Raw genomic sequence first — 20,372 nt, 5'->3', positions numbered from 1 at the left:
TAAACACAAGTACATCTTATTGAACATCATTTATTTTCATCACCAGTTATCATAGTAGAACAATTTTCTCAAGCAGTTTGTGATACATTTTGGAAACAGGAGATGACCCCCTGGTCTAATGCGCCACCTGGCTTGAGAAACCCGTTCTCAAAGACTTACTTTTAGTCATTATTTGGGTAGCACACATATTCTGAATGCCTTCGGCAGAATTCAAATGAGCCATTTATCTAGATATCTAGATTAATTCCAAGATTAATCTAGATTAATCTAGATTAAAAAAAATGAATCTATGCCCACCACTAGTATTATTATTATGTTATTTGAATCTATGCAAATCTCTCTGATGGCTCATCACGTACAAGAGAATCAGTTTTCTATTGTTTGAAAATAAACCACAAAACAAAGGATTTTCCCGTCTGAAGCTAGTTTACTCGAAACATGAAAATCTGGTGAGCATGACTTTATTTCTCAAAAGCAGGCAGATGGAAGCAGACCTGATGTCTCCGTTCAGTCTCACTGAAGGTCTATGACATGGCTTTGATTGGCACTTGTTCTCCAGCGAGCATCAAGGGTTTTTTGCTCAGCACAGCCTCTCTCATGTTATCATAAACATGTTTATTCTGTTTAAACAAGCGCAGCTCCAATTCTGTCTGCGTCCGCATGGCCTGAAAAACACACACAGCATGTTTCGACTTACAGTAGAATGACATCAGCAGCAGGGTGTAGCGTGGGGGATTGTGTTTACCTCCAGGTCTTTGGTGATGGGATGGTGTGGTCCATGTGTGATCATCAGAATAGCAAACGCTCTACAGATCAAACCGTGAGCCACCTCGATCAAACCTGCATGCCAGTGTGTGACTCCTGCTCTCATGATGGCCATTCCCAGCTGAGCGTTATTATGATGATAGACTTTACTAAAACAGACACACACATTCTCCTACTGACCTGCCTTCATAACCACTTCATATTGAATGTTTTTTCTTTGGCACACACACCTGTATCCTTCCACCATCCTGAGCGAGTATTCTGCCGCCTGATGAAAGTTCTGTAAAAAGCTGAGGACTTCACTGGCAGTGCTGAGGACACGCAGCAGAAGAAGATGAGTGTCTTCAAACACAGACTCCTGCTTCTCCAGACACTCCTGACAGAGTTTAATCACCTACAACACATCATCATCTATCAATCATCTGATGTCCTTTCACAGAATGCTTTATTCTCGAATTGTGTTTTTACCTCGTGAAAGTTTCCTTCAGTTCGAGCTTCTTCAATCTTCGTCAGAGCCTGAAGACTAAAATCTGTCACCTGCTTCACCACATCATCCGGCGACTAAAGACAAACACAATTATTTCATCTGTCAAATAGATTCAGCGTTTATTCATAACAATGAAAACTAAAACAAAAGGACTGGATTGGTTCTCAGAGTAAATCTAGAGATCATCGTGCCTGTGTATGATATATTTTATAGTGTAAATAGTAGTAGTAGGTTTTGTTTACAGAAGTGAAAGTAGCAGCATTTCTTGGCGATGTGTTATTTACACTAACTGACAACAGCTGTATTTTCTGATACAAATTGTTTCACTCAGCATTGTTGGGCATTAAACATTATGCAATAATAAGTGGAAATCATTATATTTATACAAAATATATTCAAATGATGGCAACTTATTGAGATATTAAACCCCTACACCCCTAACCTAATAACCTTTTTATAAGTTTAATGTAAACCTAAACGTTAAGAAATAAATTGAATCAATACATTTGTTTGAAAACGATGGTCTTTATGATCTGTAATGTGATAGAAAGGTGAAAGAGTGTTTTCATTATTACACCGGTCTCCAGTCATACTGACTCTTTAGTCCACTGGAGTCGCTGTCTAAAAGGCCGTCGTTCTGACACTTTCTCTTTTCCAATCACATATCGGTGCTCATAGCTAGTGTGCATAGTCTCAGCCAATGCGACGGCTATTTAAATAAATATGTGTAAAATAAACATACTGCTGTTGAAGGTGAATGACACAAACCTTGTCTTTGATGGCGGTCATGAGTTGGTCTTTATCAGCGTGAGTACAGTGCTCACATTTGCAGTCAAAGTGATACTGCTGCTTGAGTAAACGCTGACGCTCTTTAGACACGTGCAGAAAATCCACATAACTGACGGTCAACTCTTCACCCTCTGAGATCTTCTCCAGAGCCCTCAGCTCGATCCTGCCAACACCACAGACCACAGGACATCATCACACACGCTTTATCTCTCCATCATCAGCATTACATCATGCTCTCTCCAGCACACTGTGATAAATGTCACTTAACGTATTAAATGTGAATGTTTACTTCCTTTTCATTGGAATTGTTGAACGACAGAAAAATCTCTTTACTCTGACTGACAATTGGGAGTTTATAATGATGATGTCTGAATTGAGTGGTCCGGTACGATTTCGTGAGAAATACTTTGAGTTTAAATGTCAAGTAACTGTGATGTTCTGTAATGGTGATAGATAGACAAAAGTTACAGACTGCAGATTTAAGCTTGATTCTCTGATCTTTTCCAGCAGAGACCGGAATAATCCCACTGTTGAATATTCACGCTTACAAAACCCAACAATTCTTTAAATGTCATTGCTTCATGAAATACACACACAGTGGACAGTGTGTCCGTAATACACCCCAAAATAGCTGTTCTGATGTTCACATGCAATGTCGCACTAAACTGAATTCATTCATTCAGAACCCTTGAGCGAGATATTTATGACGTGTCTTTGATTTGATAACAATGACTTCTGCTGCATTACACAACACTGTCTGACTAAAGTTCACTTAAAACCTGACATGTTTTAAAATACATTTGTGACATTGTTGAGTCTCAAGATGTACCACCGGTAACGTTTCATTTCTTGAGGATTTTTCAGAAAGCAATTTAAATATCCTAGTTGAACTTAATCTTAGTCCAGCCTTAAAATAAAGCTGCCCTGTGAAACCAGACCGTTGTCTGGCGTTTAGATCGTATGAGGGTCATGACACAGACACTGTCAGCATGGCGGGGTCAAAGGTCAGATTTTACCTTCTCTCGGAGTGGAATGTAGTGTCCAGAGCGGTTTGACTGCAAGACAAAACCACACACTGAAGATTGTGAGCGGACAGTAACAGCATTGACATGAATCATTGGTCGGTCACTCACTCGCCGTGATTCAGAATGACGCTGCAGTTGGGCCAGCAGTCATGATTCACCAGACAGAGGTTTGGAAAGAGACCCACACCCACGGCCTGAAGACCTCTCTGATCACTCAGCGTGAAACCGTTACAGTTAATCTGAGAGAGAGACAGAGAGAGAGAGAGAGAGAGAGAGAGAGAGAGAGAGAGAGAGAGAGAGAGAGAGAGAGAGAGAGAGAGAGAGAGAGAAGAGAGAGAGAGAGAGAGAGAGAGAGAGAGAGAGAGAGAGAGAGAGAGAGAGAGAGAGAGAGAGAGAGAGAGAGAGTGAGAAAGAGAGAGAGAGAGAGAGAGAGAGAGAGAGAGAGAGAGAGAGAGAGAAAGAGAGAGAGAGACTTGACTTTTTAAAAGCTTTATTAAGCGTTATAAAAAACCATTAAACACACAAAAGCATAAGATTCCTGTATATTACCAATTAAACACCAAATTCCCTGAATCACACACAGTCAACAATGCTCTCTCAACACCCCATTTCCATTCAAAATAGATGACATTATTCATGTGTTGATAATATGTATATTCAATCACCGCTCTTGACTCCACTAAAGACTTAAACAGAGTTACTAAATTCACATCTTGACCTTAATTTTTACATTGATGCGATTTTAAAATAACAAATTTAGCTTGTCCTATTAAAAAGTTGGCAAGTGTACACTGTTGCTGCAAAGACCTCTTATATCTGCAGCCAAAAAAAAAATAACAATGGGTAAATTTAAAACCCAATCTTATGACAATTTTCTCCAGTATTTCAAATAGTGACTTAAGTGTAAAACACTCACAAAACATATGAAACGCAAAAAGGACATTCTGGCAAAACAGTCTCATTAATCTTAGATACAAACAAGTTTGTGGCTATAATGCAATGTAGTATCCTCCACTGAATATCTCCTCATCTCTTAGAGATACGAGGCTTGTACAATGACCTCCATGATGGATAAATCTCATCTGAAATAGAAAACCGAGACCTCCATTTTGTATCTGGTCTTTGTTTCAGTTGTTCCATATGCAGAGATTTTACACACATATGATATATATACTTTCTCCCAATACAAAGAAAATCCAGTGCACCGTAAACTTTCAGCAATTTTTGTTTGGCTGTTATCATCAGATTCCCAATCTTTAAGAACCACCTTGACTTTCATAACTGCATTAACTCATCTACTTCACTGTAACCTTAATAACTGCATTAACTCATCTACTGCACTGTAACTTTAATAACTGCACTAACTCACCTACTGCACTGTAACTCATCTATTGCATTATTGCATCTATCGCATAACTAACTGCATCTACTCATCTATTGCACTATAACTTCAATAACTGCATTAACTCATCTACTGCACTGTGACTGTATATCTGCATCTACTCATGTATTGCACCGTACCTTTAATAACCACATTAACTCATCTACTGCACTGTAACTTTAATAACTGCATTAACTCATCTACTGCACTGTAACTTTAATAACTGCATTAACTCATCTACTGCACTGTAACTTTAATAACTGCATTAACTCATCTACTGCACTGTAACCTCAATAACTGCATTAACTCATCTACTGCACTGTACCTTTAATAACTGCATTAACTCATCTACTGCACTGTAACTTTAATAACTGCATTAACTCATCTACTGCACTGTAACTGTATATCTGCATCTACTCATGTATTGCACCGTACCTTTAATAACCACATTAACTCATCTACTGCACTGTAACTTTAATAACTGCATTAACTCATCTACTGCACTGTAACTTTAATAACTGCATTAACTCATCTACTGCACTGTAACTGTATATCTGCATCTACTCATGTATTGCACCGTACCTTTAATAACCACATTAACTCATCTACTGCACTGTAACCTCAATAACTGCATTAACTCATCTACTGCACTGTAACTGTATATCTGCATCTACTCATGTATTGCACCGTACCTTTAATAACCACATTAACTCATCTACTGCACTGTAACTTTAATAGCTAATGTCTGTAACTAATGCACACTCAAGTCACTTGTACTATTGTATAGTCTATATTGTTATCTGTTCATAACCTCCTGTACATTAATGTTCACAGTATATAGCCTTCTGTATATATTGTTCATAGTACATACCGATTGTCATATTTTCATAGTACATGCCCAACGTAAATTATTTTCCTAATATTGTATTCTGTATTTATTCACACTGTATATCTGCACTTGCTAATTGCACTTCTGGTTAGACCTAAACTACATTTCGTTACACTGTACTTGTATATGTGTAATGACAATAAAATTGAAGTTGAATCTAATCTTGACCTCAGGAAAAGTCAGAGAACTAACACCATTCAGAAGAGTATTATTAATAAAGGAAAGAAAATTCTGAGGGAAAGATTCCTTGAGATTCCTTACTAGTCCCTCCACAATTCTTACTGATTTTATCCCAACTTGATCAGCAATTTCCTGTGCAGTTCTCCATTGGCCATTTTCTAAATCAATCAAGTCTATGACTTTGTAAATCCAGCATTCAAAATTGAATGACTAAATATGATGACACATTATCTGATACCTGAAAAAGGGATTAAAAAAGATAGGTTCTAAAACACCATAATGTTCATCTTCGTGTCTCAATATTTTAAAACAACTCCAAGATTTAAACACTTCTAAATAAAAACTGGAAGTTAAAGAATGCACTTTCTCTCCCCAAGTCTTCTGCATTAAGAACAACTGTTTTTCAAGACCAATTCCTCCAAAATTATAGAGTATATGTAATCCAAACACAACCCAAGGTACAGAATCTGAACTATATAATAGTTTTTGTAAGGATTGTAACCTCATTTTCATGACTATAGATTCCAAATGTATTATTCCCTGCCCCCCTTCTGCTACAGGAAGATAAAGAATACCTGGAGGGAGCCAATGACAGCCATCCCAAAAAAATTGTACAAATGCTTTTTGAACACCAGAAACTAATTCCTTGGGAGGAACTAGTACGGTGAATTTGTGCCATAACATTGAAGCTGCTAGATTATTGATAACCAAACATCTCCCCCTAAAGGAAAGATGATGTAGAATCCATCTACACTTCTGAATTCTAAGAATTACCTCGTCTCCTAAGCCTTCCCAGTTCTTTTCGGTATAATTTTTGGTCCCAAAAAATAAGCCAAGGATTTTAAAACCATCTCTGGCCCATCTGCATTGCTTCGTCAGTTTAGGAGGTCCAGTATCTAGCCAGTCACCCAACAGCAAAGATGCACATTTCTCCCAATTAACACGTGCAGATGATGCTTGTTGATATTTGATTAAGGAAGAAATACATTTTGTAACATCTTCAGTGTTTTTTATAACTATTGTTACATCATCAGCATACGCTGTAAGTTTGACTGATACTTCACTGGGGCCACTTGCGATATTAAAACCACTTAGCTCCCTCCTAAGTGAGACTAGTAAAGGTTCAATCAAAATTGCATAAAGAAGACCACAAAGAGGACATCCCTGCCTTATACCCGTCGTTACAGAGAAGGCCCTAGTTAACGACCCATTAATCTTCAGCATACTATAAATGTCATTGTATAATAATTTAATGAGGGATAAAAAATATGGACTGAAACCAAAGGCTTCCAGAGTTTTAAATAAATATTGGTGATCAACCCTGTCGAACGCTTTTTCTTGATCTAATGAAAAAAAAAAATATCCAAATTGTGCATTTTTGCCACTGTAATGATATCCCTCATCAAAAACAGGTTATCAAATATTGTCCTTTTGGGAACACAAAATGTTTGGTCCTTATGAATGACAGATGCCATATGTTTCTTAAGTCTGTTAGTTAAGGATTTAAATACAATCTTAAAATCAACACATATCAGTGATACCGGACGCCAGTTCTTCAGAGACCCAAGGTCCCCCTTTTTTGGAATCAATGTTAAAATTGCTCTTCGACAACTCAAAGGAAGGGCCCCTTGATTAATACATTCCAGAAAAACTTCATGTAAGTCTTGCCCCAGTAGATTCCAAAATGATTTGAAAAATTCTGCGGAAAACACATCCAATCCAGGTGACTTCCCAGAACACATTTCTTGAACAGCTTGTGAAATCTCTCCAAAAGTCAAAGGCACATCCAACTCATTTTGCTCTTCTTCCTTTAATTTGGATAGGTCACATACGCTGTTCTTCCTCATTCCTCTAATAAATTCTAAACAGGAGTTTATCGTTTGCTATAGAGTCAATAAAAGTTGAATTATTGCTGGTACAGTCACTGTTTTGCCCAAGGATATCTTGTTAGAGAGATTTCATTCTTGCTTTGAGCATTCCTGCACTATGTGCAGTGTACTGCTGCAAAAATACTTTATTTGTGTTTTACCAACATCCCACCATTGACTCAGTAACTGAAAATTACATCTCTCCTCTCTCCAAGCTTTCCAGAAAAGATTAAAGGAGTGAATGAAATTACAGTCCTGCAATAATCTATTATTAAACCTGCCATTGTGATTTATAGGATTTAGAAAGAGAAACAGAAACTACAATAGACACATAGTGATGGTCTGACAGAAAAGATGGTGAATTCGAACTATTAAAAAACCTACCCCTTTTAGCCTTTTTGACATAAAAGGGATCAAGTCTAGCTCCTGACAGATTATTGGAATTAGCCTTTAACCATGTATATTGTTTGAGTCCAGGGAATTCTTCCCTCCACACATCAACTAAATTTTGTTCATTAATTAATTTCTTTAAAGTCCCAGTGGAAGAAGGGTGGGGTTCATCATGATTCTTATCCAAATAAGAGTTAACAGTGCAATTAAAATCTCCACCTAGTACGACAACATTTCCCTGAGGACACTGTAATAAAGCATCAGAAAGCGTTTTAAAAAATGAGATGAGTTCTTGTCCAACATTTGGTGCGTACACATTAACAAACGAAAAATGTGTATTGCCAAAAACAATATCAGCTCTCAAAATCCTACCAGGTGTTATTTCAACCACATCTGGTTGCATACTAGCACCTGGAGAAAAAAGAATAGCAACACCTGCACTAAGATTTGTACCATGACTTAATTCAATAATGCCTTTCCAATATCAACACCACTGTGCTTGATTTTGCTGATCTTTATGTTTCTTGCAAAAACTTTTTTAGAGGCAGATAATCAAATAAAGCAACTCTTTTCCTTGTGCATCTACATCCATTAACATTACAGTTTTTCTCAAATGCTAAAACACAAAAGCCAATCCTCTAAACCAAATGACCAGTTGTCTAAACACATTTACTAAATCTAGCCATCATTTTCCAATATCATAAACACATTTCACATGAAGACACAATTCACAAAACACAATCCTCCGTTCTCATAAATCTTAACACATTTTTCCTTGCTAAAACACAAGTTGCAAAAGAACTCTGCTCATATTCTCAAATGAAAGCTCATGTTATGCAAAATGCTTGCCACAGTCAGCAATATTTGAACACAATGAACACACCTGGCGTCATTCATTACACACAACGACTCAAAAATTGAAGACACTTGTTGCTAATGCTGTGACCACATGTATAAAATCAAGTTCAGAGTGCACAGTTTGCTGAAGATTCCAGACAAACACAATGGATGAAGGCAGAGTCAGGGGAAGAGGAATTTGAGTCAGAGGAGGGAGAAGAGCTGGCCATGGAAGAAGAGGAGCAGGCCAACAAGGGAGAGGAGGAGGCCAACAAGGGAGAGGAGGAGGCCAACAAGGGAGAAGAGCAGGCCAACAAGAGAGAGGAGCAGGCCAACAAGGGAGAAGAGCAGGCCAACAAGGGAGAGGAGGAGGCCAACAAGGGAGAGGAGGAGGCCAACAAGGGAGAAGAGCAGGCCAACAAGAGAGAGGAGCAGGCCAACAAGGGAGAAGAGCAGGCCAACAAGGGAGAGGAGGAGGCCAACAAGGGAGAAGAGCAGGCCAACAAGGGAGAGGAGGAGGCCAACAAGGGAGAGGAGGAGGCCAACAAGGGAGAGGAGCAGGCCAACAAGGGAGAAGAGCAGGCCAACAAGGGAGAGGAGGAGGCCAACAAGGGAGAGGAGCAGGCCAACAAGGGAGAGGAGAAGGTCCAGGAGGGAGAGCAAGACAACCTCGCACCATCATTACGGACGAGATGCGAGCAACAGTCATTGACCATGTCATTGTCCATGGCATGACAATGGCTGAGGCAGGACTAAGAGTCCGTCCAAACCTGAGTAGGTTCACCTTGGCCACCATTATCAGGGCATTCAGACAACACAACAGGTATTGTACTTTATTGCTTTCTTTGTCACAATACAATTTACAGTTTTTCTCAATTGTTTACACACAAATTCTGGTACTTCAGACACAATGACCACAACATGTAACTCATTCACCAACCCCCTGAACCAATTCTGCTAAACTACAAGCACAGTTCCTGCTTTACACTCAAATTGCAGTTCTATAAAACACTTTTTTCAAAACACTACACACAATTCTCTGCTTTTGGCACAATTTTCATGCAGAAAATATCTTGTTTTCACAAGGAACACACTGCCATTCAAATATGCACACTGACTCATCACAAGGGCAAACACCCGTCACACAGTTTTACAATTAGCAATCAGAGCTTTAGCATAAAAAGGCAACAGGTGAGCTCTTCTGTTTTGGAGCAATGGATGCCAACATTGGAAACAGAGGCAGAGCCAGAGGAGTGAGAGTTAGAGGAGGAGGACGGGGAGGACGAGGAGGACGAGGAAGGCCAAGGACTGTAATCTCTGATGAGATCCGAGCCACTTTGGTTGATCATGTGGTCAACCATGGTCTAACAATGAGGGAGGCTGGGCAAAGAGTACAGCCACATTTGAGCAGGTACACTGCAGCATCCATCATCCGGACTTTCCGAAATGAGAATAGGTAAGAAATCTACTCTCACTAGAAAATTGCAGTACTGCAAATCAATACAGTACTCAATGAGTACTGTTCTGTAGGACTGTAAAAATTCTGCAAATTATGTTTTAAGTATTTAGGAAATGTATACCTACATTGTATTTACAGTATTTTACTATTTGTTTGGCAGAACTGAAAGATTACCAACACAAGGTGGTCGGGAACGTGTTCTGTCTCCTGAACAGGAAACTGAAATCATAAACATGGTCCTAGAAAACAACGCCATAACATTACGGCAAATACAAAGAAAAATAATAGAAAACAATGACATGTTTCAAAATATTGATAGGGTAAGCTTATCAACACTTGACCGTGCCTTGCGCAGAAATCATCTCAGGATGAAGCAGGTCTACAGAGTGCCATTTGAACGCAATTCAGAGAGAGTCAAAGAATTGCGATATAACTATGTGCAAGTGAGTCCCACAATTGATGCATACTCTCAACACTGTATACAGTAAATTATACATATTTCAATATTGTAATCATAATGATTGTGCTTCACAATATTGACCACTCCGTGTCTATTTCTGAAATTGTCATGTGTGTTTCAGAGAGTCCTTGAGCTAGAGGTGGCTGCAGTGGAGCACCAGTTCATCTTCATTGATGAGGTTGGGTTCAACCTCACAAAAAGACGAAAGAGGGGAAGGAATATCATCGGCCAGCGTGCCATTGTTGAAGTCCCTGGCCAGCGCGGAGGGAACATCACAATGTGTGCAGCGATTACCCACCACGGCGTCATCCATCACCATGCTACCCTTGGCCCCTACAACACCGCCCATCTGATCACATTCCTTGACACCCTACACAACACACTCATTCCACCAGATCAGGTAGATGGCCCAGAGCAGCTCAGGTACGTTGTTATTTGGGACAACGTAAGTTTCCACAGGGCTGCTCTGGTTCGTAACTGGTTCACTGCCCACCCACGCTTTTTAGTTGCTTATCTCCCTCCATATTCTCCATTCCTCAATCCTATTGAGGAATTTTTTTCTGCCTGGAGATGGAAAGTGTATGACCGAAATCCACAAACGCGTATACCACTTCTCCAAGCAATGGAGGACGCATGTGGAGATATAGCAGCTGATGCTTTCCATGGCTGGAATCGCCATGCTAGGCGGTATTTCCCCCGCTGCTTGGCCAGGGAAAACATTGCTTGTGATGTGGATGAGGTGCTGTGGCCAGACCGCAACAGAAGAGAGGATGCAGCATAGTTTTTTTTGTTTGTTTTTTACTGTAACTGTATACAGTAAATTCTTCTGTTGTTTTGTATGTAGTGTATGTGCAACTTTGTGTTGGTTGGGAATGGGATGTACACTGTGTACATTGTTTTTGCGAGAAAAATAAAATAAAATTTACAGTAAAAAACAATATTCTCAAATATTTTACAACACACTCATATTTGTACTCTGTGTAGTAAGTGTAACACTGAACCAAAAAAGGCCTAATTCAATTAAGTATTTTACATTCATCATAGTGTTTTACATTGAGCACATCAGTGTTCAGCTGGTTCTTATTAATGTCTATACAAATGATGGTTTGTGTGTGTCATTTGAAAACAAAATCCCATTTTGAGAAGAAATAAGATTGTTTTGAATGTAAAGTTTCATTTTGCTGGAGAACTGAGGGGTTTTGCCCATTGTGTGTGTTTTTTTGGATTTGTGTGTAGAGTTCTGAGAATATGAGGCATGCTTTCAGAAAATGTGTGTAAACAATTGAGAAAAACTGTAACAAGCCTGTGAAAGTAGTCTATTGGTTTCAAATAAGTTGTTACTGTATTGTAAAACATGTCAATTGACAAAACATGTTTCTTTCTTTAGAGTTGAAAGATTGCCACATAGAGGTGGGAGGGTTGCCATATTTACAGCGGCACAAGAAACCTTCATTGTGGATGTGGTTCGTGAGAACAACCTCATCAGACTCCGGGAGATCAGAGACAAAGTCATTGCCGATAATGTCAACTTTGAGAGCATTGATGATGTCAGCTTGGCCACAATAGACCGAGTTCTCCGGCGCCAAAAAATGCGGATGAAACAGGTCTATAGGGTTCCCTTTGAGCGCGACTCTGCGCGACACAAAGACCTACGTTACGAGTATGTGCAAGTAAGTATACATCCATGTTCACAGTACAGTTAGTGGACATACTGTTTTGCTCAGTGGCCTACATTACTTCTGGACAATACTATGCTACCTGTTGCTTGACTGTTGTTCTGAACACCTGTGCACTTTCACATTTTCACAGAGGATATTACAGTTGGACGCGATGGCCAGACCTCATGAGTACCTCTTCCTGGATGAGGCTGGCTTCAACCTGTAGAAACGAAGACAAAGAGGCCGTAACATCAATGGTCAAAGAGCCATCATTGAGGTTTCCATCACCAACGGGGGGGTAATATTACTCTTTGTGCGCCCATGGGTTTGGAGGGGCTTGTCCACCGGCATGCTGTCCTTGGGTCTTACAACACCCAACGTCTCCTCACCTTCCTAGAGGAGCTAAAAGACATCCTCCTGGACCGCCAACAACACCATCCTGGTCCCGCACATCACATTTATGTGATCATTTGGCACAATGTACGCTTCCACAGAACAAACCAAATCAGAGAGTGGTTCACCACCAACAGTAAACACTCTCTGATTTGGTTTGTTCTGTGGAAGCGTACATTGTAGTGTACATGCAGAATTTACTATGGATTTATACTCTTCATATGAAACTCACAAATCTAAATGCCTATTCCTCTGCAGAGATCTTAGAAGATCCATTACTGTAAAGGTTTTAAAATTATGCATTGGCAGTTATGAAACAAAGAACCTTCTCACAAATTGAGCATTGTGTTTTCAATTGTTTTGCTGTAGTGTGTAATGATGTGTATAGTGTTTACATTTTTGAAAGCTTCGAGCTGCTCTTTTGGTGTGAAAGTTTGAGTTTTGAAGTGAGAAGGTGTGGTTGTGTTTCTGTAGCTTTAGAAAAGGGTGTTGTGTTTAGACATTGGGGAACATGGAGGAAACGTTTGTGAAATGTGTTTTAGCATTTGAGACTGGTAACTGTAAAGGTCCCAATGTTTAAGGTTGCCATGACAAAAGGTAAAAGAATGCAAAAGAAGTAGTACATCACTTTAGTATACATGACTTTATTAATATTTCTTATGATGTGAGTCTTAATCCTTTTCTAATAACACTGACATGTTTCTTTAATCTATATCTTTCAGGCTGAGTTAGCTCATCCATAGAAGCTTTTTTCAAAGCCCTAGTGGAAGAATCAATAAACAGTTGTAAATCAGGGAAATACTTCTCTAGATTTTGTCTTCGCTGATTAAAAGTATCATTGAGAAAATCATCATCTGTTTTACTGTATAATAAGGTGGTTTCATTTGAGAGCTACTTTTTTTCCTGCAGTACTTTCTTGGGAACTGACATCAGTGAAATAATCGCTAACATCATATTCCTTCCTCAAATAGCTGATCCACATCAACCTGTACCAGGCCAACCGATGCATTCGAGTCCCGAGACTCTCCGACTCCCACTAGCTCGTCGGGCTCCGTGACAGTGAGAGAGAGTGAGAGAGAGAAAGTGAGAGAGATTGAGAGAGAGAGAGACAGTGAGAGGGAGAGTGTGAAATAGAGAGAGAGAGAGAGAGAGAGAGAGGGAGAGTGTGAAACAGAGAGAGAGAGAGAGTGTGAAACAGAGAGAGAGGGAGAGTGTGAAACAGAGAGAGAGGGAGAGTGTGAAACAGAGAGAGAGAGAGAGAGAGAGAGAGGGAGAGTGTGAAACAGAGAGAGAGAGAGAGAGAGAGACAGGTGTGTTTCTGGTCTGAATCATAAAAGTACAGTGTGGTTTACAGCGACACCTACCACACCCATGATATGAGCCACGTAATCCTCTCCCAGCGTCTTGCTCTTCTTTGGCCAGTATTGAAAGAAGTTTTGCACATCGACTCTCAGCTCCTTCAGGTCCTCCGGCGGCATTTGAGACAAATGATCCTCCAGCAGGTCCAGAGTGGTGAGCTGAGAGTCGGAGACGAGTCCGGTGTTCTTGTGTATACGCCACATGATCCGAGCGGCCAGACTGAGCACAGGATCAGAGGTGAGCGTGAGCAGACCGCACTGTAAACACTGCACCATCTCAATGTAAGTTCTGCTTTATCTGTGGGTCACGTGACTTTACTCACCGCACGTTCTCATTGGGTGCTTTTCCACTCTTTCTGATGGCAGAACATTCCTGTTTGTGTTCGTCCCATGCGGCGCGCTGGCACGTGCGGTCGCAGTAGTGAGCAAATTTACACTGAGCGCAGCGGTGAGGATTGGACTGACGCCGAAAACAACTGTGACACACCTGCAGAGACAGACTGACAACAACACAATTAACATTACACACAGTGTTCACCAAGAAGTCAACAGCTCATGTTGAACTGATAGAGATGTATTCTGCATTTAAACATTAAACACTGATCATTTATTTTATAAAAGCACGGATCCTTCCACCGATATCAAGAGCCTCAGACTGATATATATACATTTACATTTAGGCATTTGGCAGACGCTTTGGACTTACATTGCTTTATCCTATACATTTTACATAGGTATTTGCAGTCCCCTGGAATCAAACCCACAACCTTGCGTTGTTAACACAATGCTCTTGCCACTGAGCTACAGGATATCTGCTCATGCTGAATCTGAAGATTAAATTCCTATTTCTTAACTTTCTGAATGTTATTCATTCATATAATGACTAACTATTGAACATCAAACTGATGATGTTTCTTAAAGTACCAATGAACCGGATTTGTGATCGTTTTTACCTACTTTACCTACTTACATATTTTCAAAAAAATGGGTGTGGCTTGTGTTTTTCCCTGCAAATTGATTGGATGTGTAAAACAGCGGTTGCATTGATTATGAAATGGAACTGGCAGCAGACTGACAGTTGAAGGGGAGGAGTTAACTGATGCTCCGCAAATGTCATCATTTGAGATGGAGAGTCATTTCAGGACAGTAGATTATGAGCGCACATTCATTTAAAAAATAAAATGACAGACATTGTAAAACTTTTTACATTAAACGCTGCAATATTTCATGAAAATATAAGCAATGTCATTTTTTATTTCACTGGGACTAAATACTAAAAGTTGACTTCACTTTCTAAATACCGAGCACAAATTCATTGCATTTTCCTGTCCTCTTCTGATTGACAGGACATCTGATCATCGGCTGTTTTTAAACTATTGGCCGATAGCCGACTGCATGAAAAATTACTTTCATGTACCGATACCGATTATTGGCAATATATTGTTGAATTTATATACTCATTTTTATTCAGGTATTTATCAACACATTAATACAGTATATTAATTATTTTCATTAATGTGTGTGACTGTATGTAGTCATTTCTCGTGTGTTATTCAATGAGATGATCCATTTAGAAGAAAAAGATACTTGAAAAAATGAATTTATATTTTCGTTGAAATATACATTACAATTGAGAGATACTGAAGATAAAATAGTTTCACCGCGGAAGAAGGGGCCCTTGATTGGCTGGAGGAAATGGGAGCTGTCCTTACATCATTAATTGACAATTCATATAAGTGTTGATTGTAAAATAACAACAAACTATTGGAAAATGTTCCTGACGGATATAATTGCCTGTCCAATCAAAATCGCTTTGCAGTTTGCGCAATGACGTCAGAAACGCCTCTCTGCGTTATGCTTTAATGTGGAGAACACAAAGTATTCCGCAGGTGTGTGGCTCACTGGTGTTCGAAAAAGTGATAGTGATGCGATAAAAGGAGAAATAAAGTTCAAATCTTACAGCTAAAATTACAAAATTAACTAACTAACTAACTAACTACTTCTGATCACTTTCGGAAAAAACATCCGTGCCCGAGGAAATTCTCTGTAGCAGCTTTACATGTTGAAGGCGAGTCAGCAGCAGCAGTAAGTTATTGTTCATGTAACTAACCAGTTAGAATGAAAGGGTTTTATAAATGTTTACTTTGACCCTTTAGATGGAAACGAAAGTAGCATTACGGTGCAAAATGAAATATTTGCGTCTGCTCTTACATCACACAGCACATCTGATCGGTAACAAATGCAATGGAGAGGAGAGAGATCCTTCTCAAAGTTATCTTTATGAAGTCTCGTTTGCAGTCATCAGAAACACTGAGACATTTAACACGGATGTCCCTGGAACTCATGGTGAGAAGCACGGATTCGAACTATATCATTAGTGTTTTCTGCTCAGCTAAATTTCAAAGGAGACTTTTTTTAAGGGCAAGACCCTATTTTAACAATGTTAATGTTTTTTTTTAAATAGCCTGGAAAGTTAAGTATGCATACTTGTGCTTATATAAATTGAAATTAAATATAAGTAATAAATTAAATTGCAATAATAGAAGATTATATAAAATGATTAGAAAATATAATATAATGAATAAATATAAAACACATAGAAGATACTGTGGCGTGGCAATAAAATGAAGGGGGCCTTTGGGTTTGCTATAGCCCCAGGGCCTAATGTGTTCTTAATCCGGCCCTGGGTGTATGACATAAATATTGCAAGAGCTTGAAGTATTTAAAGTTCTAAAGTGACTACACCTCTCTCTCTCTCTCTCTCTCTCTCTCTCTCTCTCTCTCACTCTCTCTCTCTCTCTCTCTCTCACTCTCTCAATCTCTCGCTCTCTCTCTCTCTCTGTCTCTCTCTCTCTGTCTGTCTCTCTCTGTCTCTCTCTGTCTCTCTGTTACTCTCTCTCGCTCCTCTCTCAGGTTTGAGCTTCTTGACTTTTTGGGCTCATGGGGACTCGTGTCACTGTGGGGAACAAAATCAAGGTCTTCAGGGGCAAAAAAGATTTATAAATCGCACAGAACAATATTCTTTTAAATCTAGAAATGCAAAAAGTTTTCTATGATCTTTAGGTTTAGGGGATAAAATATACATTTTCACAGTTTAAAGATCATTACTTCTGTTGACTGTCCCAACGGAGATAATAAACCAGACGTGTATGTGTGTGTCTGGTGTGTGTGTGTGTGTGTGTGTTTATGTCATGCTGAAGTTAAGAGCTCGACTGGTTTCTGTCCGGCAGCTGCAGACGACAGCGGAGCTTCTTGACTTTTTATGGAGGTGGAACTGTGATCTGTCACATGAGCTTCTCTCAAAACAGCTCCACGCTGCAGTAAGATCGCTGTATTTCAGAAACATCTGTATCATTCATGTTCTTATTCAAACTACAAACATCTACATGTCTGTATGACTTTCATTTACAGTTTTAAAACTCAACTTTGAGCGGATACACAACCCCAAACAAACCTTTCACCAGTGTTGAGCACTAGTCACTAAGTGATTACTTTTACTTTTTGAAAAAGTAAAGTAAGGGATTACTCTATTCTTTGCTGTAATTTAATCAGTTACTTTGATGTAATTAAACTAAATACTGTGTAAAATATATATGTGTATTCAATAGTGCAATTAACTTTAAAATCTGTGCTTTAATGTTTAATTCTGACATGTGTAATACTTTGGTCAGTTAATAATAATAGGCTACTCTATGTAGTTTAATATTATTTATTTGAATGAATTTAGAGCCGTTTCATGTCTATACTTGAATCAATTAACTAATCGAGGTTGATGTATGATATAGAAAGTCATTAATAATTAGGGCTGGACTGGGCCACAAATTCAGGCCGGGAAATCCTAGACTCATCTAGGCCACAAACCACAAATAGAAACCACAAATCTATTTTAAATCCTATTTTATATTAAATGTGGAATGCTTCCTTATCATCAAACAATGCGTCGTCGATGCTTAATCAAATGGAGAGTGAATAGTTTATATAAATACAGTGAATACATGTAAATAAGAAAAAGTTTCAAGGAAACAAATATTAAAATGCGTGATGGGGCCAAATCACAAAAGCACATTTTAACGATTTATACTACAATATATCTTAAAGGTGTCCTGAAGTGGCCTTATTTATTTGTTTAATATGGTTGTATGAGGTCTACGTATGATGTCCGCGTGGTTTTTACATTCAAAACATACAAATCAATGAGTATGGGCTACTTTACCGCGTACCGGGTTTTGAGACCGGCTCGACAAACGCTCGGATTTCATGGTCGTGCCTCATTGAAGACTTGGAAGTAAATGCAGCATTATGAATGGATATCTGTTTATAGGAGCCTTTTTGTGAATTTGGTTAGAGACGTAACGTTAGGTTACACATTCGCCCTATTTGCACGAGTTAGAATTATCTGTGGACCTCACGTCAAAAGCTCGGGTTAAAATTGATGTCTTAATTCATGACTCCCTTTAACTGAAGATTCATTCTATCCTTAGATTCTATAATAAAAAAATACACATAATATGCCTAATTGCTGTCAATAATCTCTCCTGCATTGCATTGTGACTGTTTTTTCTCTTTAAATGCTATTGACGCTAGAAACGTGAATGTCACTTTGTTGACGGTCCCTAAGTTCACAAATATGTTATGTCCAACGTCAAGTCAACTTTATGTCATGATTTTACTGACAAATGTCAAGAGCGCGTTGTTGTAGCGCGAAATTAAGTCAAAATTGATGTGTGAGAGCAGGAACCTCTCTGCACGCACGCGGGATTCTGACGCTCACGCACAAAACTGTCCGCGCGCTGTTAGATGCTCTTCGCTCGCACGCGGAAGATGAATTCCTCGAACATTGATTTTTTTTGCTCTTGCACACAATATGCGTCCAGTTTTGGGCGAGAGAAAAATTAATTCGCATGATAGCAGAGAGTTTCGCGCTCGCACGTCAATAGTGACGTAGTTCTCCGCTACAATAACGTGCTCTCCACATGTGTATGTAAAATATTTACCGTAGCTGGCTGGCAGCAGTCCAAATCAGTCGACAGGCCACCGGGAATCATACCGATTCTCCCGACGACCAATCCGGGGCTGTTAGTACTTAAATACATTTTGGAGAGAGTCATCTGTACAGTAATTCTGATTACACTATTGAAATTGTCATTAGTAATTAGTAATGGATTACTTTTTCAGAGTAATTTGCCCAACACTGCCGTTCACATTCAACATAAATGTCACATTAGAAATCACATTCTGAGTGTCTGAATTAAACGTGCTTGTTCTGATGTCTCTGTTTTTTATGAATTGTTGACATTACAGAAGAAGAAAAGCTTCTCTTTACCTGATCAGATTTTTTTTGACTTGATCAAGTGAGAAATGTTTGGGTATGTTGATTTGTGTGGAAAAAAAACAAACCATACGCAACTTCAGATCTCTAAAGTGACAGTAAAACGTGGCTTAACAACACTGGTGTATAAGCAAATAACTCTAGGTGTAATCCTAAACGTCACACAAACTCTAAACTTATCCCTCAAGTCTGAGTGGAATGTTGTCCCAACAATTATATTGAACATCTGTGAAGAAAGCCAAACGTCTTCATGTCTAAAACCAGAAGCTCTTGGGAAGAATCCAACATGATGTGCGAGACATGAACACACTGTTGTAAGTCAATGAAACACAAACACTCACTCACACGTGTCACTGATGACAGAGAACAGGTGGAATAACACCTGAAGATAAGATCAGAAGCATGAGTTTACCTGTCAAACACGACAGCGGCGAAGCTGGCCTCGGCAAACACCACATCTCCCGCTGACATCTCTTTAGTGAGGCGCAGACCTCGACCCTTCTCTCCGGCCGCGAACACTTCCACGGGATCCATCTTATCCACGGTCATCTCCACACGCTGCTGCCGCTGGAGGATCTGCTCACTGTGTTCTCCAAACTTCCCTTCACATCCAAACCAAAAATAGACTCGCTCCTGTCCCGAGTGCCGTTGGTGACATGATGGAGTCACGTGGGTGTTTGTGACCTCAGTGTGCTGCTGCGCTCCTGCGGGTATTTATATCTGTCAGCTGCGTCTGCTCATCATCAGGTGACACACACACATTACTCTGCTGCAGTATTTCATGCGTATACATGATGACAGTGAGCGTTTAAGACTAACTGGATGAAATGAAAGAATATCTGACGAAGAGCACCTCTGAAATGTCAAAACTGAGTTAAGGTGAGCTTCAGAATGCCAAATCTGAGCGTGATCGATGTTTGGAAAAAGTCACGTCTCCAAACATTTGTGTATACTTCACAGGCATGTGTTTACAGTAGAAGTGAGGAAAAGAGGAGCTGGCAGATGCTCCCAGAGATCCTGCAGTGAATCAACACCACAAGAATCACAGCAGCAGATCCTTCACACACGCAGACGCTGCAGGACTGCGCAGTGGACGCATCTGCA

At 39.5% G+C, this 20,372-nt stretch overlaps 1 protein-coding gene across 1 annotated transcript; it reads right to left on the bottom strand.

Moving 5' to 3' along the window:
• Positions 1–239: 239 nt before the first annotated feature.
• smyd1a (SET and MYND domain containing 1a) lies at positions 240–19,942 on the bottom strand. Its single transcript, XM_056744887.1, has 10 exons — positions 19,681–19,942; positions 14,263–14,439; positions 13,946–14,159; positions 3,175–3,305; positions 3,058–3,096; positions 2,021–2,204; positions 1,234–1,326; positions 996–1,159; positions 746–914; positions 240–665 (listed from the first exon to the last, which is right to left on the bottom strand). The coding sequence occupies exons 1-10, from the start codon at positions 19,815–19,817 to the stop codon at positions 525–527; spliced, it is 1,449 nt and encodes a 482-aa protein (XP_056600865.1). The 5' UTR covers positions 19,818–19,942; the 3' UTR covers positions 240–524.
• Between the last annotated feature and the right edge of the window lie 430 nt (positions 19,943–20,372).

The sequence above is a fragment of the Triplophysa dalaica genome, chromosome 4, assembly GCF_015846415.1.
Source record: "Triplophysa dalaica isolate WHDGS20190420 chromosome 4, ASM1584641v1, whole genome shotgun sequence".
NCBI classification, from domain to species: domain Eukaryota; kingdom Metazoa; phylum Chordata; class Actinopteri; order Cypriniformes; family Nemacheilidae; genus Triplophysa; species Triplophysa dalaica.
This window is presented reverse-complemented; position numbering and strand designations above follow the sequence as displayed.